Source organism: Typopeltis vanoorti, chromosome 25, assembly GCF_054136105.1.
Source record: "Typopeltis vanoorti isolate ZY-2024b chromosome 25, IOZ_Tvanoo_1.0, whole genome shotgun sequence".
In the NCBI taxonomy this organism is placed as follows: domain Eukaryota; kingdom Metazoa; phylum Arthropoda; class Arachnida; order Uropygi; family Thelyphonidae; genus Typopeltis; species Typopeltis vanoorti.
The window spans coordinates 78,522,325-78,550,266 of record NC_143573.1 but is presented as its reverse complement, the minus strand read 5'-3'; the positions used below and the strand labels follow the sequence as shown (position 1 = coordinate 78,550,266).

The 27,942-nt window shown below is 38.0% G+C and overlaps 1 protein-coding gene across 1 annotated transcript in view; it reads left to right on the top strand.

Annotated features, from left to right (window-relative positions):
• Positions 1-27,942, top strand: part of egg (SET domain bifurcated histone lysine methyltransferase eggless) — a 625,200-nt gene that overhangs the window by 129,881 nt on the left and 467,377 nt on the right. Inside the window, exon 2 of the mRNA XM_090414562.1 lies at positions 17,316-17,618. Coding sequence (XP_090270688.1) covers positions 17,339-17,618 — 280 coding nt within the window. The 5' untranslated portion in view covers positions 17,316-17,338. The remainder of the gene's footprint in view (positions 1-17,315; positions 17,619-27,942) is intronic.

Genomic DNA, 27,942 nt, shown 5'->3' with positions numbered 1-27,942 from the left:
TTTTTCAGTCATTTTTGTTACTTTGCAATTGATTTCCTAATCTGCTGTTTTTGTGTCCTAAACTGCTGAGGACCAGCCTTTCTTTAGAAATCTTTGTCAGCTGTATTTCGAATGACTCAAACAATTATTCTTTCTTTAGTGGTATAATATCCAAATATAAATTGCATTTTCAGTTTTATTTTGAAATTTGCCCACATACTTGCCAATTAAATAAGCTTATCCTTGTACATGTGTTAAATGCTGCTCTAAATCCTTCTTTCTTTTTCTGGTCACTATCACCCGTATGTCACTTTGAAAACACATGCAGTGTATAGACAAAAATATTAGTTGTGGTGTTGGGAAGTAGATGGTATTGGTGTAGGAAATGATGGTAGTGGCAATTTGCTGTAGTTGTTGGATTAAGTGGTGGAGATATAGTTTTAGAGTAGGTGTCCTCCCTCGATTAGGTTCCCTTTAGTCTATATCTATCCACCTCGTTTAGTAGCCAATGTCTTTCCATTTCTCTCTATATTTCTTGATCTTTTCATTTATGTCATAAATATCTAGTTTTTTTCTGATGTCTTCATTTCTTTTATGGTCCAATTTTGTGCATCCTTTAATCACTTAAAAATCTCTTCTCTGCAGCTTGTATTTTACTTTAATCTTTCATTTTAATGGACCATGTTTCTGAACCATATAATAGAGTTGGGAGTGGCCATTACTTTATAAAATTTTAGTTGATTTTCTCATCTTGTTTTTTATTCAATGTCCTAATTGTTCCAAAGGTTTTCTGACATTTCTTTCTTTTTTCATCTATATCTTTATCTTTTAAATATGTTATTATGCAGTCTAAATAATTAAACTGTGTCATCTGTTCTATTTTATTTTCTATAACTATTTTTAATCTAACGTGATCTTGACCTTTAAATACCATGACTTTTGTTTTCTTTTGTGAAATTTTTAAATTGTATTGTTGGCTTATTTTCTTTAATTTATAAACTGATTTTTGAAGGTCATCTTCATTGTCTTGTAATATAATCTGATCATCTGCATACAGCATTGTATTGATAACAGTTCTTCTGGATACCTTGTGTTATTGTTGTTTTCAATCTTTTAATAATCTGATCAGGATATATGTTGAATAGAGTTGGAGATAAGATACATTCCTGTCTGACATCCTGATTTATTTAAATCTCTTCTGTTAATTTATTACCTATATGTGTTTTTGTATTTTTATATAAACTTTGTACAGTTTGTATCAAATGTGATGGTTATCCTTGTTTTTTTCATTATATTCCATAGTTTTTTCTGTGCATTTGTTGTTATTATTAACATCCGACCTCCATGGAGTCGCTCATCGTGGGAGGCACACACTATTGCACACAATGCTCATCTAACTGTGCCTTAAAATGATTCAATTTGTCTATATTCACAACACACTCAGGCAATGCATTCCACTCGCCATGCAAAGAACGTGCTCCTCACTACTCTGCTTACACTCTCTTTATGCAGTTTCTAGCAAAGGCCTCTTGTTCTGCTCCCCTCTCTCATTCTTTGAAAATCTTTTTCATGTCAACCTGATAACAACCTCTGACTAGCTTATATGTCTCAATCATATCCCCCCCCCCTTCCTCTTATTCACAAGGCTTTGCAATTTACATTCTGAGTGTGAGGCCTGATCCATGGCATCATAACCTCTTTATTTCTGTATGTCAGGGGTCCTCTGCATCATTGCCATTATCTGATGTGATGTCTTTGCAACTTGTGCAATGTGGCCCCTGAATTTCAGGTCCTTGTCTACCATCATTCCTAAATTTCTCATCTTCTCTACATCCTTTAAAGTTTCCCCATCAAGTGTATACATTGCATCCCATCACTGTTTACCAAATTTCAACTTACACTTTGCAACATCGAACTGATAGTTCCACTTACCTGCCCATTCATGCAATCTATTCAAGTCCTCCTGCAAGGCCATAACATCTTCTTGATTCTGCATTGCTCTCCCCAATTTTGCATCATCTGCAAACAGCTGCATATCACTAGTCAAACCCATTCCAATATCATTAACATACAAATTGAACAATAATGGTCCCCAAACTGATCCCTGTGGTACACTACTAGTGACCTTCCTCTTATGGGAAACTGCACTCCCATGTACAATTTTCTGATAACTATATGACAGCCAGTCACTGATCCAACTCAGAAGTCTATCCAATCCAATCCGTTTCAGTATGAATTAGTGTGATAAAACTGGTGTGAACATGAGTGTTACTAGAGAGATATTTAGTTGGGATGTATTACAGACCTGGGAATAATGAAGAGATGAGAAAGAAATATAGGCAAATTAGTTTAAAAAAGCTTTATATTAATGGTGGATTTCAATTTTTGAAATATAAATTGGGAAGGAGAAATAGCTTATGGGAGAAAGGAAAAGGATTTTCTTGAATTCTTAAGGGATCACTATCTCATACTGTTGGTGATAGAAGGAACCTGTGGGCAAAATGTACTGAATTTAGTGATAACGTCAGATGACATAACTGTTAACAATATATCAACATTGCTACCAGTTGGTGACAGTGATCATGTAGTCATTCTGACCTGGGAGGTGCAAAAGCATGCAGAGGCATCCAAAGTTAAAGGGCATATGTGGAATTACAGGGCAGGAGATTATGGAAAACTCAGAAAACAACTTAAAGGAGTTCTATGGGAAAAAGAACTTGAAGGGAAAGAAATTAATATGGCATGGGTCATAGTTAAGAAGTATTTGATGATGGTAATGACAAATTGTGTGCCTAAATCAAAAAGGATTAACAAAATAGGTGTTAAATGGATGAATAGGGAAATTAAGCAAGAATTACAGAAGAGAAGATTATGGACAAAATATAAACTTTGAAGTTGTGAACAGTTGCATGACATCTATAAAGTGCAGGCAAGAAGAGTGATGAGTATAACAAGTAAGGTGTAATTAGAGCATGACAGGAGACTAGCAAAACAGGCTAAGAAAAATCCCAGCGAATTTTTGTGTTATTCAGCTAGCAAAAGAAAGAAAGAATGATTATGGGAAGATAACTCTGCTAGATAGAGATGGTACTAAAGTGACCAAGGAAGAAGTTATTGTGGAGTTGTTCAGTGATCATTTTGCTAAGGTTTTTCATACTGGCGGTAATGATACTTTCTAAGGAAACAGAAAGTTATGGAATCAGTACTTCAACCTAGTTCCTTGAAGGTGAACGAGGAAGAAGTCTATATTGCTTAAGCCATCTTGATGTGAATAAGGCTAAAATTATGCAGAATGCACTAAGGAACTGACACTTCCATTAACTCAGTTGTTTAATGATAGTCTAGTGTCCTCAATTCTTAATGAGTGGAAAGAGGACAAGATTGTTCCATTGCATAAAGGTGGAAGCAAAATGGATGTTTCAAATTACAGACCAGTTTGCATTTCTGGAGTGATTGTTAAGATCTTGGAGAGATTGGTTAGGAATAGAATACAGGATTGGGTGGAAAAGGAAAAAAATTCTGTATAGAGATCAGCATGGATTTGTTAAAGGCTATGCAAAACCTGCATGCAATCCAACAAATTCCATTGCATTCACCAAAAGTTATTGTCTGGTGTGGGTTTGCAGCTTTGTTTCTTATTGGACCATTCTTGTTTGAGGGCATTCACCAGTCGGGTTCTGTGACCTGCTCAGTTATTGCTGAGAGACTTCTTGATATGATAAACATTGCTGTGCCACAGCTACAGCAGTACCCGTGCATGGATTCAACTATTTTAATGCAGAATGGAGCCCCCCCCCCACATCGGTTGATCCATACAGGAGGTTCTTCGAGAACCTTTCTTGGAAGTCAGAGTGATCAGCCATGTATTTCCCACTGCATGGCAGCCTCGTTCATCTGATATGATCTCTTGTGATTTCTGGCTCTGGGGATTTCTCAAAGAATCATTCTGACAACTTGCCAGCTCTGGAAGGCAGCAAATGCACAACATTAGTTCCAACCAGCTGTGTTCTGTTGTTGAACACACTGTTGAAAGGATGCAGTTTGTGGTATACTGGGAAGGGCAGCACTTTGAACAATACAGCCCATGAATGCATAATGAAAATAAATAAAAATGTGTTGTTGCTTTTCTCCTTACGCACACACAGAAAAATTACATGTACATCATCATACATCGCCCCTGTTGGTGAATTTTGGAGGTACTTTTTTTTTTCTTTCTCAGATATAGCTTTTGCATGACACACAATGTATTCCTGCAAAGTTTCACAGCATTTGGATCACAGTTTGGCACTTCACAAGGCCTTAAACAAGGGATACTTAAATTTTGATCACCCTCTACTAGCAGCTTTGCATTATTCCAAGGACTTCTTTGCCACACACAGCATTTGGACTTCTTGATAAAATTATTGACTCCTAGAATCAAATTTATCTTATCTTATCTAATTTATCTTAAACAGAGACAAATGGAAATTGACTCTTTCCAGACATTTTTATCAAGCAAAAAGTAGATGGCTCTCATCACATCAATATGCTGTAAACCTATTTTTTCTGGTTATAATATATATATATATATATAGGGTATAAATTAACTGTGGAAAGGGTACAAAGGCGTATAACAAAGGTGGTGTCGGGACTGTACAATGTTAGTTACGAGGATCGGCTGAGGGAGTGTGGACTGCAGAGTTTGGTGGATAGAAGAAGGAGGAGTGATATGATTGAGACTTTTAAACTGTTGAGAGGTGGTTACAGGGTTGACACTGGGGAATTCTTTCACTTGGTTAACAGCAGGAAGGAGTCATGACAAGGGGCCATCCCTGGAAGTTACGAAAGGAAACTGTGAGAAAGAGTCAATTTGAGGAGTGGTTTGATAGACTTGTGTTTCTTAGAAAGGACCTCCCACGATGAGTCTTTTGACTCCATGGAGGCCTGAATAATAATAATAATATAATTTTATTTTTATTATTATTTTTTATGTTGCTCCCACTCATGAAAAGTTATTTGGAAACCTATAGTATGTTTTGTACTGTGGGTGGGTTAGTATTCCTCCCCATTTTTATCAGTTTTAATATTTTTTTTTGTATTTTTTTAAATCTTTTTTGTATTTTTTTATATCTAGTCCAAAATTCTACTCTAGAGGCCAAATGGAATTTTTTTAAGCAACTTCAGGATTCCAATATATATATATATATGAAACATATCCTTTTCAAAGGTATAGTATTTTCAGATCTTTGCTGTCTAGATCCTATGTCATCTCATTGCAGATATCTCTATAAGAAATTTCTTCATAAAACCTTCATTCCCAGCTTCTTCTCCATCAAAAAATCATCGATTTCTCTCCAGATTCTTTGAGAAGAGATGAAAAATCAGCTTACTTTTACCATCACCTGAAGATAAAATTCCTCTGTTGTCGACCTGTCATCTGTTATATTCTATATATCTGCAATGTATCCTTCATTTTCGAAATTATGGATTTTACAACCGTGTTATAACTCTTTTTATTATCCCGACGTTTCGATCTTCATATCAAGATCATTATCTGGAGCATACACAAATATACAAGACAAGCTGAGTTACATTACAAACCGTAAGCTAGAGAAACAATGATTTAATCACGTTATTCTACTGGCATGACCTCTAGTGGAAAAAAAAAATTATAAATTACATCAAGCTAGATTTAATTTAAGATAACATGAATAAATATTTTTTCTTATAGATAGTTTTCTTTCAGTAACAGTGATATCTTATTTTTAGTATTACAATTGTTATTTTTGATTTAGGATCCTGGATTTACTATAGTCCTGTTTATTGTTCTTAGAGGGGAAGGTTCTGTGGGTCGAATATATGCCTTCCATATGTATGGGATTTTTAGACCTTCATTATTGTTCAGATTGGGGTGGTTGATAATGATCTCACAGGCTTCCTTAAATTTGCGTTCATACCATGTTTTGGTGTGATGTAGACAATTAGTGCTTTTCCAGTCAGTTCTATGTAAGGTATTCAGGGCATGATCAGAAAGACCAGCTTCACCATAATTATTATATTTAATGTGTTGTTTATGTTCTTTTTGTCTGATAGGAATTGTGTGTGTCCTGTTTCTCCTATATATGGTATGTTACAGGTGAAACAGTATACTCCAGGTGGGCCAGCGGGGGGGGGGGAGTGGGTCTTTGGATGAGTTGAGTAAGCTTTTTAATTTTGCAGGGGTTTAAAGGTGGCTTTGCGGTTATATTTTTTGTAGTACTCTGTTTATTTTGTCTGATGTCCCTCTAATGTAGGGAACGGTTTTAATTTTGTTGTAGTCTGGTTTGTTTTGTTTTTTATTGAGGTCTTGTAGAGAATTTTGTTAATAGTGTTTTGGCTGTACCCATTTTTTTGAAAATTATTGCTGATTACTTTAAATTCGTCTTTCAGTGCCTGTTCACTGGAGCAGATTTTCAGAGCCCTGTTTTTTTGGTGTATTGATGACACCTAGTTTTTGTGTTGGATGGTGGTAGGAGTTTGTGTATAAGTTAAGGGGATAAAAAAGCCATTTGGCTTTTCATCTTAGTTTGTGTATATATTGGCCAGTTTAGTACGAGGTGTGTTAGTAGAGGATTTGACAAAATCGTACCAACCTGGTGCGACCATAAAGGATGTAACTGAGTCTATTAGAGAGCAAAAGGAAAGGGTGAAAGAAATGATTGTTGTGGCAGGTACGAATGATTTGAAAGGAGATAAAATGGAAATGATAGAAGACCTGAATGAATTGTTTGAGGTAGCAAAAGAAAAGAGTGAGAGAGTTAGAATGATTAGTCTTTTGCCACGGTATGACAGTGAAATGTTTAAAAGGAGGGCCATAATTGCGAATGATTTTATGCGTGGGTTATGTATGACGAGTGGTGTGGAATTTGTGGACGTGTGGAGTGAGTTTGATGGGCGAAAGGATCTATATAAGATGGATGGCTTGCATTTGAATGGTTATGGTGTAAGAAGACTTGAGAAAGTGATGCTGAATGTAGTGGATGCGCAAATTCAGGGAAACTAGATTCGTTAAGGGGGGGGGGGGAGTAGATATACAGTCCTTAGGGAGGCAGTTGAATGTAAGAATGAATATAATATGCTAGAGCAAATAAGGACAACAAACCAGAGTGGGATAGTTAATATAAGGCATCAAAGTAGGGTTGGGGCTAATGGGGGTCTTAAATTCATGTACACTAATACTAGGAGTATTAGGAACAAGAAGGAAGAGTTTTTGGCCATGGTTGGTACTTCCAGACCACAGGTTATTGGTATTAGTGAAACATGGCTGACTGTAGATGATATAGCTAGTGGGATTGAATGTGATGGGTATAGTGTGTTCAGGAATGACAGAGAGAATAAAATGGGGGGAGGAGTATTGTTCATGATAGCTGATGAGCTACAGCCAAGGAGAATAGAAGTTGAATTGCAGGATAGAGAAAAGAGCATATTTGAGGCCATTTGGTGTGAGATTGTGGCTAGCAGAACTAAATATATAATTGGGTGCTGCTATAGACCAGGTGATGGAAAAGATGGTGGTGACAGTATGCACAAGCAAATAGAAGAAATGAGTGGAAGGAGGGTGATTATTATGGGAGATTTCAACTATGGTCGCATTGATTGGAGTGAGGAGAGGACACACGGGAGGAAGGAATTGAATTTTATGCGGTTATTAAGGGATAACTATCTGCGACAGCATGTAATGGAAAATACTAGGGGTCAGAGAGTGCTTGACCTAGTAATTACATCTGAGGATTTGGCTGTAACAAATATGACCACATTGCCACCAATCGGTGAGAGTGATCATAGGGTCTTGGCTTGGGAGGTGGCTAAAGGTGTAGAATTTTCAATTAAGACAGGTACATGTGGAATTATCGGGCTGGAAAGTATGACAAGCTTAGGAGTTTAATTGGCTCAGTGCCATGGCATGTACAACTGCAAGGACTAGAAGTTGATAGTGCATGGGAGGTGGTTAAGAAGTGCTTGCATGAAGCAATGGCTGACTGTATACCTAGACTCCGAATAATAAATCAAGTAGGGGTTAAATGGATGAATAACACCATTAAGCTTGAGCTGCAAAAAAAGAAACAACTATGGAGGGAATTTAAGGAGAAAGGTGACCGGCAGGCACATGAACGGTATAAAGCGCAGGCCAGAAGGGTGACAAGTGTGGTAAGAAAAGCAAAAAAGGATTACGAAAGAACATTGGCCATGTGGGCTAAAGAGAATCCTAAACAGTTTTTTAGATATGTAGCAAGTAAAAGGAAAAATGTACATGGCAGAATTATTTTAAAGAATGCCGATGGTAGGGAGGTAACTGAATCAGTTGAGATAGCTGAGTTACTGAGTGAGCACTTTGCAAGAATATATCATCCAGGTGGTGACATTGCAGAAACGGATAAACCAGTAGATTATACGGGAATTGTGGTGAATGAAGTGGAGGTGAGTAGTCTATTGCATAACCTCAATGTCAATACATCTGTGGTGTTGGATGGTATACCAGCTCGTGTCGTACGAGAAGCAGCTAATGAATTGTCAGTACCCTTGACCATTTTGTTTAATTTGAGTCTCGGGTCTGGGTTAGTCCCGAGTGGGTGGAAGGAGGGGAAAATAGTTCCACTGCATAAAGGTGGTTCCAAGGACGCTGTTGTAAATTACCGACCAATTAGCATATCAGGAATCATTGTCAAGGTCTTAGAGAAATTAGTCAAGAAAAGAATACAGGATTGGATAGATGAAAATGGGATATTGTATGGGGGACAACATGGTTTTGTGAAGGGTAGATCATGCCTCAGTAACTTGCTCACGTTTTATAACACAGTGACAGCTGAACTGGATAGGGGTAATGGGTTTACAGTGATACTACTGGACCTTGCCAAGGCCTTTGACAGGATACCACATGGAACCCTAATCAGTAAACTGGAGCAGATGGGGATAGATATAGGGTTGGTAAGATGGATAGGAGGGTGATTGAAGGAGAGATACCAGAGAGTGGTTTATTCAGGAGCGAAGTCAAAAAGACGTCTTGTGACTAGTGGAGTGCCGCAGGGCTCTGTTCTTGGACCACTGCTTTTCAATTTGTTCATCAATGATATTGGAAAGGATTTGAGAGAAAGTGTTCACTTGTTTGCTGATGATGCAAAGTTGGGTAGAGCAATTGTGAGTGCACAGGATGTCAAAATTTTACAGGATGATTTGGATAGTTTGGAGGACTGGGCTAGGAAAAATGGATGTCAGTTTAATGTGGCAAAGTGTAAGGTTATGCACTTTGGGGTGAAAAGAATAGCAGCAGTATATCGCATAGGTGGAACCGTGCTCCAGGAGATTGATGAGGCCAGGGATTTGGGAGTGCTGGTGGATAGGGAGTTGAAGTTTAGGGGGCACATTGCAAAAGTAACTAAAACAGCTCACCAAATCACTTGGCTTATGAAAAATACTTTAACATGCAGAGAGAAGCAAGTTGTTGTTCCTCTGTATCGAGCCTTGATAAGACCCCATCTGGACTTCTGTGCCCAGTTATGGGCACCAGGGTTTCTTCGTGATGGGGAGGAAGTGGAGAGGGTCCAGAGACGAGTGACCAAGATGATAGCAGGTCTGTGGAATGAACCTTATGAGAATAGGTTGAGGATTTGTGGGTTGCAGAAATTGGACGATAGGCAAAGGAGGGGTGATATGATTGAGACATTCAAATTACTGAAGGGTTTTTATAAGATTGATCCAGAAGATATTTTTGAAAATATGACTGGTGGTGGGAGGACTAGGGGCCATGCATGGAAGCTGGGCAAGAGCGTGGTTGACAAGGGTTTTAGAGCTAGGTTTTTTACTTGGAGAGTGGTGAATGAGTGGAATAAGCTTCCAGAGTCTGTTGTGGGTGCTACGACCGTGAATGAGTTCAAGGCAAGATATGATAGATACTGTGTGAATGTTGAATAGTTGTTCCAGACATGATGTTAGGGCCTCCCTCGATGAGTCTCTCGACTCCTTGGAGTTTCCCGGAACAACAATAATAATAATAATAATCTGCTCTAGTTATTACGATGTTCGGATTAGACTTAAGTGATTTCATCGCTGTTACTCTGTGTTTAGTTAGGTTGCTTGTTATTGTTTTGTTATAATTTAAAATGTTGGCGGTTTCTAAACATATTTTTTCTGCTATGTTATTTGGAATGAATCTTAGGCCTCTTTCAATATTACAAATAAATTTGTTTATCGATGTTTATTAATTTGATTGTTGACTTCTATGGCAAGATGGACATCGATCCTTTGGATTTTTATCCTGTAAATGATATGTTTAATTATTTAATGAAAGAAATTTTTGAGCACCTGGCTCGCCCTAATTAGGGCTGTGTAGAATTATTTCAATCTGTGATCAGAACCCCCTTTGGGCGTTTGTGTTTCCATCTGTCTTTTTCATCGTAATCTGATGATTCACAAATGAGTTGGTTGGGATGGAGTGATGCCTGAGCAAAGTACTTGGCTACTATCTGGAAGAGAGACGTAGGTATGTCTGGCAGGTTTCTGTCTTGGTGGAGGAGAGTGTTCCTTACAAACCATGATGGCATTTATTTTGGATTATTGTAATCTTTTGATGTTGCTAGGGGAGGTGTGGCTCCATGCTGGTGATCCATAAGTTAATTTGGGTCTGACAATTGCTTTGTATATTCTTAGTTTGTTTTCTGGACTGACTTTGCTTCTTCGGTTCAGTAGAAGGTACAGTTGAGCTATTGCTGAGTTAGCTTTGTTGCAGGCATGAGAGATGTGGGTGTTGAAGTTGAGTCGGTTATCTAGTTTGATTCATGAGTATTTCACTTCTTTTTGCCATGGGATATCAGTATTGAACATTGTGACTGTTCCATGGTGGTTTGTTTTCTTCCTTGTAAAGAGTATGGCTGCATTGACATCTATTCTCCATTTTTGAAACCATTTTTCAAGATTTGGTGCTGCATTTTGTAGTCGTCGTGTGGCTAGGTGTGGTCTGAGTGATCCGGCTAGTATCAGCATGTCATCTGCATAAAAAGCCATGATGGTTGGTGTGTTTGGGACGTCTGAGATGTAAATATTGAAGAGTAGTGGCAATAGAAGGGATCTTGTGGGACGCCTGCTGTGATACTTCTTGTAGAGGATCTGAGGCCACGCAGTTTCACTTGAAATTTTCGGTCTTTCAGATAAGAGTCTATGATTTGGATGAGGTTTGGTGAGTATTTTGCAGTTATTATTTTGTGGATGAGGCCTTTGTGCCACAATTTATCGAAAGCTTTCGCCACGGCCAGAAAGATTGCACCTATATGTTGTTTCCAATTGAATCTGGTAGTTATGTATTCTATAAGTCTGCGAACCTGTTGAGTTGTACAGTGACCTGTGCGAAAACCAAATTGTTCTTTTGGGATTAGGTCTAGATTGTCTGTTTTGTTTTGTAGGCGTTTTAGTATTACTTTTTCTGCGATTTTCCCCAGGCCTGACAAGAGGCTGATAGGTCTGTAATTCTGGGGCAACTGAGGTGCTTTCCTTGATTTGTGGATGAGGATTATATCTGCCTGCTTCCATTGAGTGGGGAAGTAGTTTAGTCTTAGCATTGCATTGATGATAGCCACTAGATGCATTATGGTTTTGTGAGGGAGTGCTTTTATAATTTTGTTTGAAATCTGATCAGGACCTGGTGCTTTTCTGTTGTTGAGGTTCTTGATGATTTGGTATATTTCCTTTGGCGTAGTATAGCTTGCATTGTTCCAGCTGGTGGGATGATGAAGTGCACAGCGTACTTGCCTGTGGATTTTTTCGATGAAGCTCAAGTCTGCATGAGTGTAGTTTGGTTGAAATTTCAGCTCCAGCGTGTCTGCAAAGGCTTCTGCTTTCTCATCATCTCGGTAGATTATGCCTCTTTCTCCATGGATTGGATGTATGTTGGGGCGTTTGCTGTGAAGGGCTTTAGTCATTTTCCATAATGAGTTGTTTTCAGTATTTAGGGAGCTTAGTTTCCTCTCCCATAGCTGGTTCTTATGGTCTTTGATCACATATCGGACTAGTTTTGTCACCTTGTTTAACTCTTATTTATCCTGGGGCGATAGAGTTGCATGGTAGTGACGTCTGATCCTGTTTTTGTTACGGATAAGCTTTAAAATCTCTTCTGGAAGCAGGTTAGCTTGAGTGGGAGCGGTAATGGTGGAACTGTTTCAAGGCCAGTTTGGATTGTGCTTTCCAGTTTATTGATCGCTGTGTCTACTTCTTTGGGTGAGGAGATGGTTGGGACAGGAACTGTGAGGTTGCAGAGAGTTGCGTTGAGCTTTTTAAAATTTGTGCATGTCTGGTTGGGGATGATTTCTGTTTCCCCACCTAGGTTTAGGAGAACTGGGTTATGGTCGTAGCTGAGATCATTAGCAACCTGTAACTGGAATTGGTATGAGGTGTTCCTGAAGATGGCTATATCCAGCACATCAGGTTTGCCCAGTGGTCCGTAGTGTGTTGGTTCGGCAGGACCTGCTATGGTGATGTTTCTTGTCATAGCAAATTTGTGTAGGCTCCTTCCATTGTTGTTGGAGTTTCTACTACTCCATGCTGGATGTTTAGCATTTAGGTCTCCTGCCATTATTGTTGCTTCATTTGTGTCGAGGAGCTGGGAGAGATCCGCGGCTAGTAGTGGTTAGCTTGGAGAGTTGTAAACAGAATATAGTTTTAGTCTACCTGTATTGTTGGTGTGTATCTCAATTCTAGTTTCTTCCAGGTTTGTGGTCGTCGTTTTCTTGATCTCATTGTATCTTATGTTTTTTTCGACGAAGATAGCTGTGCCACCCCTCTGGCATTGAGCCTGTCATTCCTGAGTAATGTGTAGCATCTTAGTTTGGGGTTATCACATGGCCAGAGGTGAGTCTCGTTGATTAAAAGGATTTCCACTCTATAACGTCCAGCAAATTCTTCCAATTCTAGGAGATGATTGTTTAGTCCATTAGCATTCCAGAATGTGACCTGTATGGAATTTATTGTGATGGTCGAATTATCCATTAATGATTGAGAATATGACGGGTATTTTTAAGAAATCTGTTTGTATCAGCTTGGTTTGGATTTGATTTTTGCTGAAATCTGTTAGCATTTCTCCTAAAATGGTGGCAAGCATCGCAGCAGAGTTTTGACTGCTTGGTATAGTTTCTGCTGAATTGGTGTGTGTGAGGAAACCACTGAGGCGTACGATCTGTTACTTGTAGAAGCTCGCAAAGGGTGTTCTGGTGTAAGGGGGGGGTGTAGCATGCTTCTGAGTTGATGGGACTCCTGTTTCTCTAGCTTTAGACAGATTAGATGGATGGGATGAGCAGTCTTTGTAGTTCGCCTGGTGCGGCCCACCACAATTTGTGCATTTCGTGGGAGTAGTGCATGGTTAAGAACATGTATGAGAGGGATGATTGCCTCCACATTTAATGCACTTGTACTCTGCTCTACAAAGCTTCTGCGCATGCTTATATTTCTGGCAGCGGTGGCATTGACCTGCAGATGTTTTCCTTTTGAGAGGCTCTGTCTTAATTACTAGGTTGCAAACTATTTTTAGGTCATATATTTCTCTCTGGTCTACTAATTTTTACTAAAACCAGAGGCATGGGACGTTTGTCTGCACGGTACATGCATGAGACTTTTATAGGTGACCTCAAGCCTTGTGACTTGAGGTCATCGGCTATCTCCTCTGATATTATTGTTTCCACCTGACCTCTGATGACTATCTTTAAGTTTTTCTCGCTTTTAAGCTGGAATGTATGATATGGAATTTTCAGCTTGTCCATAAATTTAGTAAACCGACGGTAGTCCTTTCCCCCCCTCTGGTTGAATGCAGACATCGTCATCTGAATTTTTAGCAGAGGTGAACTTGATTTCGGTGTTCTTCATCACCTCCGCTACTGTCGACCATTTGTCTTTAGATCTTAGAATCACTGGTGGAATTCTTTCTTTGGGCTGAGCCGCTGTGTTCCCTGAAGCTGCTCTTTCAATGGGTGGTACCGATGTGTCCATCGGTGCTATCCTATCTTTGGGCTGAGCCTCTGTTTCTGCTGTTGTTTCAGGTTCTGTAGCTTGAGACTCCTCCTTACGCTTTTTTTCTACTGACTACCTGATAGTCTGTAGAGTCATCTGAGTCCACTAGGAGCTGGCCGATAGCTGGCGACATAATCTCCCTGGTGTTATCTTGAGAATTGCTGGAAAGTGGATCAGGGAGTTGGTAGTTCTCTGATTCGACTTCAGTAATCTGGTGTATCTCTACCCTACTGAGCCATTTGGAGTTAAGGAGGTATCCAAAATGTTTGAAAACTGCAAGGAGTTCCTTAAAGTTTGTCATCGTATGGGATATTCATGATTAAGCCTAATCTGTAGTTTGAAGGGTGTTTCCGTGGAACAGGACCTGCTTTGTCCCTTCCTACCACCGAGTGTAGACTGACAGTGGAAATCTCCTTTTTAAAGGCAGAAGATTACTGCTGGACAGGGAACAGGAGAGGGCCTGAGAAAATTTCAGTGAGATAAAATCTTACCTTGAATAAATATGACTGAAAGAACGCTGTGTTGAAGATAACTATCAATCAAAACACTCCGATACTCGTGAAAAACTCAAAACAACTCCCCTAATCGTTTATCGATTTGGGTGCTATATGATAATTTAAACCTTTGTTTAGCATCAAGATTTCGTCTTTGTTTAAAGCGTGATTGGATAGGTTAGCAATGTTACTGTTACCTGTAGGTGATTGGTGACTCCTGTTTCTTGCTTCTGGTTGGTTGTTATCATTCATGTAGAGAAATTTGAATATTGCGGCTGGTTCTCTTGATCTTTTAGTCTTTGGAATTTGGAAATTAGGTTTTCTTTCTTCGTTTGGAGGATGTGGTTTGCTGTGTTTTCTGTAATCTTTTCCAGGATCATCCAGATATCTGCGTTTATGTAGTTTGAAAGTTCCGCTTTTTCCTTTTGTAGCTGGTTTTGTGTAGTGGCTAAATTCTTTCTGGTAGCTTGAATCTGTTCTCTTAGTAGTGCCTTCTCCATGCAGAGGTATATTCGTTGCGCCTTTGTTGAGGTGAATTTTCTCTTTAGCCTGATGCAATTCAGAATGATATTGCTTTCATTGATTGTAAAATCCATAATTTCAAAAATGAATGCTGATCACCGTGTAACTATAAAAGAAAGGAAATGCAGTGTATCCTATTTTAGACAAAAACTCTAGCCACAAGGAGCCTTTGGAATGATATAAAGTTGCTACACAGAAGCATCTTCATAAAGAGGTGCTGAGGTTGTTCTACATTGGCCAGCCTTAAACTTCATTAACTTTTTTTTTTCTTTTTTTTTTTTTTTTAAAGGATCCCAGTGTTGTAATTCTTTGCATCCTAGCATCTGCACATAAAAAAAGATAATTGTTATTTAAAGCAAATAGTTTGAATTTTTCTTTATTTATTCTATACTAAAGATAGTTTTTGACACAAACTGAAATACTTGTATCTTGTTAAAATATTTTTACTTTGATTGTATGTTTTCTTAGTTAACTGAAATATACTTGAGATCAGATATTGAAAGAGCCAAATCTAGAATCTTCACATCCTGTTTAGTTGAGTATTCTTACCCATTTTCAGTGGGCAAGAAGGCTCAAGTACTGGTTGAACAGGACATGAATTTTCCACCCCTCTCACATTCAGATGATACTACAGTAATATCACACAGAGAGCTTATTATAACAAAGTAACAAATGCATTGGATGAGGAAGATACATATATAGTGGTATATTTAGATTTTGCAAAGCTGTTGATAGATGATGAGCTGCATTGATAAGTTGTAGTTAGGTTGGAATGGATGGAATTGGATGGCAGATTAAGTGCAATAGATTGGCTGTATGATAGGTATCAGCAAGTTGTGAATGGGGAGCAATATCCTGGAAGAGGAAAGTCACTAGTGGTGTGCTTCAAGGATCTGTTTTGGAGATGTTGCTGTTTGGAAAAGATTTGAATGATGATATTTGCAGATGATGGAAAGTTGGAAACTGTGAGGAATAGAGCAGATTCACCCAGTTTATTCAAGTCCTGGATTAGAACTTGAATAGACTGGCAAGTGAGTAGGGTTGTCAGTTTATTGTTGCAAAGTTTTAAAATATATGAAGAGGAAGTGGACGGGGTGAAGAATCTGGGTGTGATTGTGGACAAAGACCTAACATTTTGCAGACACATTGCTAAAAGTGTGAGGGCAGCACAGCAGATTATGGAGTGATGTAGAGGATGCTGACGTATAGAAGTAAGGCTTATGCATTGTGCAGAAATTTAGTCGCCTGGTTTTCAAAAGGATGAAGAGTTACTGGAATGCATCTGGAGATGATTGACTAAGGTGGTTTTTTGTTTCTGGAATACTGAGTATGAAACAATATTGAAGAAATATAGTCTGCAGAATCTAGTGGATTGAAGGAGGAAGGTATATGATTAAGACATAAGTTAAGGTCTTATTACCAGATTAAAGTTTTTCTTAGAATGGGATAAACAGTTGGAGAACAAGAGGCCATCCCTTGAAGCTATATAAGGAGGGTGTGAACAAGGGGATGAGGAATAAATTATTTGTATACAGAGTAGTAGTTGATTGGAATGAATTGCCTGAAAGGCTAAGTGTAGAAAGTGAATTAATTTATAGCCTATTTTGAAGAGCAATATGTGTGAGTGACAGTGGGACCTCCCACAATGAGCCTTTGACTCTGTGGAGGTCTAATCATGATAATATCTTAGGTTGAGGCTGCCATGGGCATGTACCTGTAGTGTTTCTCACAATGATGTTATTGTCAATGTGAGAAAAGCTTTGGTTTGGAAAGAGTACATGATAAATATTTAAAAATATGTAAATAAAAAAAATATCTATTTTGCTTGAAGTGATGATGTCTTTCCTTATTTGCATATTCAGATCTGATTTGGAGGTCTGAAAAAGTCCCATGCTTTTGTCTTGGGATCACAATTTCTAGGTTATGGATCCTGACCCTTATTCATGATACTAATGTACTATAAGTTTACAATCTTTTGTTGTGGAATTGTTATGATATATTTAGGTGAATACTTACATGTGCAATTCCCATGCACAGTAAAATTAATTTCCTTCTAAGTATTATATTACATTATTGTTACATTGATCCTTTATTAGTTCATTAGGTTAGAAAAGTATCATGTATTCAATATTGAAATTGCTTTTACTTATTGCATGTTCTCCAGCTGGATCACTGAACTTTGTAATTACAGTGGACTTCTAATATTTAATTATTCTAATATGTAATTTTTGGCAGAATCTGTTTATATAAAAACTGAATAAAAATATTTCAGTAGACTTTAAATGTTATTAAAATAATTTTTTTTTTATTTTATAGTTATTGGAAAAGTTAAGATCACAATGTCATCAGATGGTGATATAGAGATTATTGCATCTGTTCCTGCACATCCTAGAAAGAGATGGAATCAGAATTTATCTTTTAATAATATTCATGCTGAAAATGGTGAATGTAATGTGTTCAAAAAGAAACCAAAATTGGATGATACAAAGAAATATATTGTTTATGTTGTGAATTTTGATATTGAATCAGCTATTCAATCCACCTTACAAAAAATAAACTTTCATTCACAATTTGAAAACCAGTTTAAAGAAGTTTCACAGAAGATTGATCATTTAGGAGGTAAGTAGAAGTATTATTGAATTTTGACATATTATTTTTATTATTATTATTATGTGACACCTCCAGGGAGTCCAAAGACTCATCGAGGAAGAGTGTGCCATCACATAGAACGATTGATCCCCTTCCAACTACTAACCATGCTCAAACTTGTGTAACTTTTTGCGAGCCATTAGTAGTAGAGGCTTTACCAATCGACCAACCTTTGACATAGCTAGATTTTGCTAAATAAACATGGCTGTAGTGGAGGATCCTTTCTGCTTCTTTATTAAGAACATAAACTTATTAATTTGGGCTTTTGCTTTCAAGCTTATTTTCATCTGTATTTTTGCAGTTCATTTCAACATTCAAGCAATTTCACAAACATGAAAAAAAAAACATGTTTTTTTAATTAAAAAAAACTGAGAAGAATAAATTTGTTTTTGCAAGTGATTGTTATTATTGTGAATTATTATTATCAAAAGCCTTTAAATGACTCATATCTGGAGGTGTGCACAGTATGCCCTATAGGTTGCATCATCTTACATAAGAAGTTTTAAATTCATTCATAGTCCATATACTTTTAACACACTGGGAACATATAGCAGTTGTTCTCTGATTAAAAAAAAAAAAAATCCATCTTTCACACACCTGTTCATCACCCCCTAGACAACCATTATCCATATATTATATCATTCTAGGTTGCATTATATTATAGACATTTCTGGCCTGATTGGCAAAGTAGATAACCTCTCCAACCAACAAGATGTAGCTACAAATTCTACACTAACTTGGATGTGTTCGAATGTCCTTAGTGGTAGATGATTTTCCTTGTTTAATTGATAACTATCACTTTGCTAATTTTGAAGCCAGAATTGGCTTGAAAAATTCCATGTTTAGTTTCAAGATCAGTGGTTTTGAATTTTCTAATCCTTAGCTTCCATGTGCGCACACACACACACACACACACACACACACACACACACACACACACACACACACACACACACACACACACACACACACACACACACACACACCACACACATATAATGGAATAGACTGGCTAAAAGAAAGATCAGTGTTAATGTGTGTGTGTGTGTATATATATATATATACATATATACATACATGTTAAAGATACCAAGCAATTTTATAAGGTTGGTTTTAATCCTTATATATATATACAGGGTGTTCGGGATAAATTTGACATATTTATAATTAATTATATTTTTCCGTAAGTTACATGTATTAACACACACTTCTCTTCATTTAAAAGTTTGGACCCTTCTTCATTCATATACAAGATGTCAGAAAGGATGGATAGCTGGAACCCACCTGAATCATGGAAGAGAATAACTTGTATCATGATGATTCGTGCCCGCCATCAAAATAAGGATATTACGACTGCTGCCCAATGCTCCCTGAATACAGTAAAAACAATCAGGCATGAACTAGAGACTTGCAATGGTGACTACGAGGATGTAGCAAGAAGAAAGATCCCTAGCAGACGATCTGATTGCGTTCGTACAGCAGAATTCCTCGCAAATCTGCAGGAACAGGTGTTGAAGAACCCTGGCATTGGAATTCGGGCTTTGTTCGTGGAGTTGCTAACTGTAGTCAAGCCCTGGATAACAAGGGTAGCCAATGGTAGGCCGTATGTATGGCAGCAGGATTCGGCCCCTTGCCACACCTCTGGGAAAAGTCAAAAATGGTTGTCTGAAAATTTCTACGACTTCACCAGTCCAAATGTTTGGCCTCCAAACTCCCCAGACCTTAACCCCATGGATTATTTTGTATGGGGCGCAGTTGAAAAAGACACCAATCGCACTTCCAGTAATACAAAAGCCCAGTTAATGGATAAAATTAAAACAGTTTTTGTGGCCCTTCCCAGGGAGACTGTAGCATCAGCTTGTTCGAGGTTCCGAAGCAGAATTGAAGCTGTGATCGATGCTAATGGTGGTTATTTTGAGTATATCTTGTTGATAGTATTGTAATTAACTCTGCCTGTAATGTTTTTTTGTCAATTCATTAAATTTAATAGATACAAAGAAGATTTTCTTTTTCCTTACGAAACTGTCAAATTTATCCCGAACACCCTGTATATATAGAGTGGCACTGCCATGAGTTGCCTAGAATGGCACCACCATGAGTTCTTTCAGACTTGCACTACATGCAGGTGCAAACTTGACTTATCTGTTTGCTCACTTGGGAAATGGGATTAAAAACCAAGTTTATATAAAATTACTTGGTATCTTGAATACATAATATACCCAAGTTAAAAACTTTCTACATATATATATATATATATAGAGAGAGATTTCGCATGTTGGTGACCAATTTGTATATCAGCTTATTTCTTTTTCCCTTTCAACATGAACTGACTCTTCTTGGCAAGTTGCCAGACTGGGGTCTTGGATCTGTGATCAGATAGTAGTCAGTGTGAGAGGTAGGGTCACAGTGCAATGGAGCAACAAGTGAACATCAAGTTCTGATACAAATTGGGGAAGACTGAGACGCATGAAATATTGGTGCAAGTGTACGGGACGGAAGCTGTGAGCAGAAAATGTGTTTACGACTGGTTCAAACACTTTCGTGATGGGAAGAAAACGACTGAGGATGAGCCACGTTCGGGTCTGCCGTCGACAAACAGAACCCCAGACATGATCAAGCGAGTACGACAAATGCTGGCACGAGATCAGCTACTGACTCTACGATGGCTGGCGGAGGAATTGGGCATTAGCAAGGACACTGTGTGCACTATCATCCGCGAAGATTTGGGTAAGCGGAAGATCTGCTCCCAGTTTGTGCTGCACTAGCTGACAGACAAACAGAATAAATATATATTATATATACAGCTAACCCTTGTATAACGCAGATGTTAGGTTCCACAAAAATGCTGCGTTATATAAATCGCGTTTTGCGAGACTCAGATCACATAGAAAAAGTAGTTAGGTTCCGAAATTGTTTTTTTTTTTTATATAAACAATGACATATCCAAACAAAAATATATTTTTATTTAATTCAGGTAATTCATGTAGGTTAAGAAAACAAATAAACTATGAAACAAATACATAGTATAAAATTATAAAAAATAAATTGTACATAAACTTCATTGCACGTTATACATAAATGTTTTAGGCAAAATAAAGCAGTGTATATTTTAATCGTCATCACTCTCTTCAAAACTAACATTTTGTAGATGTTCTTTATTTATGAGTGGCCGGACATTGTCATCACTTGAAACCTCTTTTCCATTAGTATAATTCTCATTGCATACTTGGTTGGTTTAGTTATCAAGAAGTCAGTAATAAGATCTTGCTTACCACTATGCTGCAATTCTTTATTAAGTTCATGATACGGAGCTAAATAAATATCCAGTTGTCTCGTGAATTTTCCAGAGTGCTCATTGAAAGATCATTATCCATAAAATAACTTTCTTGCCAAGTCCAATCCTTTTGCTAATTTCTTTAATGGATTTATCACAATCAGACTCTTCGGCAGAACTTTCCCTGCCATTTGGTTCGATGTCGTCTATTAATTGTACCAGTTCCTCTTCTTTTAAATCTGTTTCCCCATCAATTAATTCACTAATTTCATTTTCAACCATATCGCAAAAGCGCTCTAAGTGGCCATTATTATAAAAAATCATTCCCATTTAAATGCGAAAATTAGATAACAGACAATTTCTTACCTTTCAATGACACCAGATCAACTCATAAAAATTCCAGCTCTTAATTTGATTTTGAATTAATCTATTTCCAAAATCGAACTCTTTCCCTAACCCATGATATCCACGATCATACCGATGTTTTCTGTGTATGACCGATACGGTGTTCTGCTGCATTTTCCTGCCAGCGACTGTACCGTAACTGTAGGAAAGTTATGGGGACATGATGTGCAGCGTTTATGTATGGTGATAACAGCAAAAATGCTTCTTATTTTAACGTCATTAACGCTACCGTCAGGATGGATGAAGCACAAGTGCTTTTCATATTCCCCTTTGTCTGTGATGAGAGTTATCTGAGAAAGGGAGATTTGTGAGCAATTAAGCTCGCCCTCTGCAGGCAGTTGTATTTGGTATGATCAGTTGGGAGTAGAATAGCCTTTGGTCTTTTATATTTGTAGTAATCTGTTTCATTGTAATTGACAGCTTGTACGATCAGCGGGTTTGAATGTGAACTTGACTTGACTTGAAGAATTTTTCTGCAAGATCGCAGAGAAGGGATGAAATGTATGGAATGCCGGTTTCTCGATGAATCTGTGAATTTCTGATAAACCACTGGGTGTCCAGGATCATCCTCAGGCATTTATTTTGGATTCTTTGTAGTTTTGAAATGTTTGATCGTGAAGTGTGACTCCATGCTGGTGAGCCTTAGGTAATAACTGGACATATGACCATATGGTAAAGTAGTAATTTATTTTGTAAGTTTAATTTGCTCTTGCAGTTGATCATTGGATAGAGCTGTGCAATGACTTTGGAAGTCTTGGAGCCAATGAGATTGACGTGTTTGCTAAAAAGGAGTTTCTTGTCCATCAATACCCCAAGGTATTTGGTCTCTGATTGCCATGGAATCTTTTGACCAGAGAGCAAGATGTCTTCTTTAATACAAACCTTTCTTCTTGAGAACAACATAGCTGAGCTTTTGAGGGGGTGAACCAGTTTTCTAGTGTGTTGATACTTCCTTGGAGTCTAGTGATTGCCAGGTGAGGGCTGAGCGACCTTGCTAGAATAGCGGTGTCGTCGGCATAGAGGGCCGTAACGGTTGTTCTTGAGTTAAGAGGGATGTCTGATACGTAAGTTGTGAAAAGTATTGGGGCCAGGAGAAAACCCTGAGGTACTCCAGCCAGGATTTTGCCCCTTATAACACAATTCTGTTGAGTTTTACTTGCATGTATCTTTCACTAATGTATGAGTATATAAGTTTCACTACTTTAATTTTGATATTGCTTTCAATTAGTTTGAAGATAAGGCCTTGGCAACATCTAAAAATACAGCAGTAGTGTGAAGGCGCCAGTTAAAACCATGGGTGATATGTTCTGTTAGTCGGTGAACTTGTTGCACTGTGTTGTGAGCTTTACGAAACCCAAATTGCTCATTTGGAATTATTTTCTGTTTGTCCACTGCTGATTGTAGTCTTGATAGGATGACCTTTTCTGTTACTTTGCCGAGGCAGGAAAGAAGAATGATGGGCCTGTAGCTTTGGGGAAGTTGTGGGTTATTAGCAGGCTTTTTCAGAGGTATAATGTCAGCGATTTTCCAATTTGTGGGAAAGTACTGGAATCTTAAAATGGAATTGGTGATATTAACTAGATGAATTATGGCTTTCCTTGGGAGTAGCTTTCTTATTCTATTGGTAATGCCATCGGGGCTGGGAGCCTTTTTGTTCTTCAGATGTGATATAATATTGATTATTTCTGTTGGAGATGTGGAGGTGATGATATCTGAATCATCCTTGGGCTGTCTTAATGCTTTTCTAACTTTACGATGAACTTTGTCAACGAGATTAATATTTAAGTTTTCATAAGATGGTCTGCATTGATTTTCCAGATTGTCAATTAAGGCTTCTACTTTTTCTTCATCTGAGTGGGCAATTCCAAGTTTGGTCTTCATAGGGAAGGGGTTGTCTTTTGGTACGAAGAGATTTTACAAATTTCCACATGGAGTTATCTTCTGGGTTGATTTCCGTGAGTTTGGAATTCCTGTGTATCTGGAGGGGGTTCTCGAACCTGTCTGTTCAGGTTGTTTTGTCCCGCAGAGCTCTAGTGTTGTAATATCGCTTTCTGGCTTTGTTTTTAGTCCTAATCAGATCCATTATCTCTTCTGAGATCAAGTTGGATGTGTGGAAGACAGTGGTTTGAGTGACTGATGCTATTGCTGTGCTGATTTGCCTAGTTAAATTGCTTACAGCTAGGTCTATGTCTTCTTTTTTGCGAATGACAGGGGGTGGACTGATGTGGACTGGGAGAAACTTAGAGGGCTTGTCCCATGCTAAGAAAGAATGATTGGGAGAGAGGATCCTGGAGTCCTAGCTTGAGCAGGAAGGGATTATGATCTGAGTTAAGCTCTTCTATTGCCTCCAGCTGCTATTGATATCTGATGTTCCTGAGGATAACTATGTCTAGTACGTCAGAACTTTCTGATGGGCTGTAGTGGGTGGACTCAGTGGGTCCAGCTACTGTTGATGAGTTGAGTGACGGGTAGTTGAATAAGGTATTTGGCCTTTGAATTTGAATATGGCCTTTGGAGTTGATTGATGAACTGAACCAAGCCGTATGTTTGGAGTTGAGGTCTCCTGATATAATTATGGAATCCGTGGAGCTGAGGATGGAGTCTAAGTCTGCTGTCAATAGTGGAATGCCGTGAGGATTGTACGCTGCATAGATTTTGAGTTTGCGTTATTTGTGTGCACCTTAGTCTGTCACTTCAAGGTTTAAAGTTTGGGGGATGGTCAATACATTTTTTTGTGGCTCAAATAATTTTTAATAAAAATAGCTGTGCCGCAACCACTAGAGTTAAGTCTGTCTGTCCTATATAGAATATAACCTCTTATTCTTGGATTGTTTGATGGTCTGAGATGGGATTCACTGATTAGGATTATGTCCGGATTGTATTTCTTTGCGAATTCTTGCAGCTCAAGAATTTTATTTGTTAAGCCATTGGCATTCCATGCTGTTATCATGAGGGAATTCGATTTGAATTTTTTAAACATTATAGTGAGCTGTTAATATGGATTGGGTTTCTAATTTGTGCGGGGTTTACTTCATATACAGGGTGTTCGGGATAAATTTGACATATTTATAATTAATTATATTTTTCCGTAAGTTACATGTATTAACACACACTTCTCTTCATTTAAAAGTTTGGACCCTTCTTCATTCATATACAAGATGTCAGAAAGGATGGATAGCTGGAACCCACCTGAATCATGGAAGAGAATAACTTGTATCATGATGATTCGTGCCCGCCATCAAAATAAGGATATTACGACTGCTGCCCAATGCTCCCTGAATACAGTAAAAACAATCAGGCATGAACTAGAGACTTGCAGTGGTGACTACGAGGATGTAGCAAGAAGAAAGATCCCTAGCAGACGATCTGATTGCGTTATTACAGCAGAATTCCTCGCAAATCTGCAGGAACAGGTGTTGAAGAACCCTGGCATTGGAATTCGGGCTTTGTTCGTGGAGTTGCTAACTGTAGTCAAGCCCTGGATAACAAGGGTAGCCAATGGTAGGCCGTATGTATGGCAGCAGGATTCGGCCCCTTGCCACACCTCTGGGAAAAGTCAAAAATGGTTGTCTGAAAATTTCTACGACTTCACCAGTCCAAATGTTTGGCCTCCAAACTCCCCAGACCTTAACCCCATGGATTATTTTGTATGGGGCGCAGTTGAAAAAGACACCAATCGCACTTCCAGTAATACAAAAGCCCAGTTAATGGATAAAATTAAAACAGTTTTTGTGGCCCTTCCCAGGGAGACTGTAGCATCAGCTTGTTCGAGGTTCCGAAGCAGAATTGAAGCTGTGATCGATGCTAATGGTGGTTATTTTGAGTAAATCTTGTTGATAGTATTGTAATTAACTCTGCCTGTAATGTTTTTTTGTCAATTCATTAAATTTAATAGATACAAAGAAGATTTTCTTTTTCCTTACGAAACTGTCAAATTTATCCCGAACACCCTGTACCTACGTATGTATAGTTCCTCTTGGTAACGGAATATCTTTCAGAATTCGCGCCATTATTCGACCAGTGAGACGCTTTCCTCCTCCTCCTCTAAAGATCGCTGTGTCACAGTGGCATCTATTGGATATCACTCCCATTTCATCCCCTTCTGGTGACATCACTTCCGGTTGCACAGTGAGACGAGGTGCCTGTTCACGTATTGGTGCATCCACTACGGTCATCCATAGACATCCATGTCAGATGAATGACCGTTGGACAGGAAAGAGTTCCTATCAAAATATCAATTAATTCAAAAACTAAGCATTTTCCAAAATTCAGTTTAGTTGCGTTAAAGCATACAAAAGGTAAGATATTGTCTGCGATGCAATTTCATCGAGGAGTAACTTCAAGGAAATTGTAACCACAAAAATAATGAAACAAAAATAAACGAAAAAATGCCCACCCCCCAAAAAAAAATTATGATGAGAAAAACTATGATAAAAATTATTAACCAAGGAGTAAGACACAGATACCCTCTGTTTCCAGCATTTTTTAAAATCTATATTATGTAAATTTGTGGAGTGAATTTGAAGGAAAGTTGGAATGGTTTAAAGTTGGATTGCATTTGAAAGGGTTTGGTGTTGGGCATTTAGAAAGGCTATTGTTTTCTGAGAAGGCACAGAGTCAAGAAGTTGATGTAGTAAATGATCAGTCTATTTGACTGAACATTTACAACTAAACGGATAGTATGATAGGAGGAAGATGGATATGAAGTTGTGGTTGCAGCACAAGATGATGGAATGCATAAAGGTGAGGATGAGTCAGATAGGAATGGGAATCAGAATCAGGGAAATGGATGTAGTCAGACTGAAGCAGAATAACAGCTTGCAAAGGATATAGTGGAATCATTGAACAAACATTTTATCAGTATATTGTAATCATGTTATTTTTCTGCCGATATATGTAATATCTCTTTATCTTTACTCTCTTCTATCTTTTTATTCTATTCCTATGGCTTTATTCCTAATTCTTTATAGCTTTACTCTAATGCTCTTTTTCTCTCTCATTCTTTCTCATTTACTCTACTGCATATCTTTACTCTCTTCTATCTTTTTATTCTATTCCTATGGCTTTATTCCTAATTCTTTATAGCTTTACTCTAATGCTCTTTTTCTCTCTTATTCTTTCTCATTTACTCTACTGCATGCTATGTTTATCTACCTTTCGCACTACGAGTCTTATGCCTAAGATACTAGAAAATTTATTTAATTTGGACTGCGCCACTAATATCATTTAATTAGCATAAAACTCAATAATACGGCTGGCAGATTTCTCTCTCTCTCTTACACAAATTCCTTCAATAAAACTTTACACAAATAGTTGTGGTCTATTCTTTTACTTAACTTTACGCTTCGGCTATCTCACTTAGTTTCCCACTCACAAGTCCGATTTATTTAGGAACAGTGCAGTTGTAAAAATAAACAATCAGGCAACACTTCTTTAACAAAAAAATCAAAATGCATTTTATTTACATTACTATGAAATATACATGAATTAAACAATAGGGAGATTACTTTCTCTATCCATCTATGAAATCTTTAGCATAAAGTTAGAACCGTTTTACTTCAACATTAATTAATCTCTTTAACTCAAAAACCTATTAACTCTCTGCTTACAAATTCAGCTTATTAAACTCCTAGTTTACTTGCAAAGAGGTTAGAGTTATTTTTACAAATTTGATATCAATTTCCAAAATGCCAATTGACTCTCTTAAGGACACTTCTTATCACTATTAAACAAAAATCTTAAACGTCCTTCTATAACAACTATAAGAGGGAATATACAAAAGTGTGTAACTTACAAAGGCTCTGTATCGCACATTCAGTCAAAAGTCTTTCACTAAAAGTTCTATGGCAATTCTTTCATCTCAGATCTCGAGCTTCCTTCAGGAAATTTGGCTTCAGTAGTATCTCATTGGAAAAATAGCGGCTGTAAACAGCGTCCTGTGCTCCGGCAAAATTGTTGTTCTCCCACGGCGAAAAGAAAAACTTCAGAGCGAAGCTGCTTTGGGTAATTTACATCGCCTTTTCTCCTCTGCTTTGGCTCACTGAAAATGCCTGGACGACTGCCATCTCAAGTAGCTTGAACTCCCACCTCTAAGAAACTGTAATTGGCCTGGAAGCTTTTCTCCGGCAATTGGAACTTCTCCTTTCAGCAACTCAAAGTTCTCTCTCTAAAGTCCCTCTATGGCAACTACTGGAAGTGGGGACCTCAGTCTGCGACCTCTGGAAACCCTCTCTCTCTCTCTAGCCTAGAAGTTGTCTCTCTCTCTAGCGACATCTCGAACTGGGAATCTCCCTATGTTTGACTCTGTCCCTTTTTATTATGCCTTCTCTGAGACCTCGCACGAAGTTTGTACCCCCCAAAGAACTCTGCATGACTTTTTCATCTTCTTTCAAGTTCGGCCTGCTTTCTTTTGATTGTAAGTTGCTGGCCATCGGAAAGTTGTTTGAACCTTTCTGACTGACTTCGGAGGTGTGTGCAGAGCTTGTAAGCCTTTCACATACACACAAAATTTCATAAACAACCTTTCTTATGCCGCCATGTAGATCTATTACATACAGTTCTGGCGGCAAAACATTGCCTTGTTTTTTTAACACTCTGAAATATTCTTATTAAAGG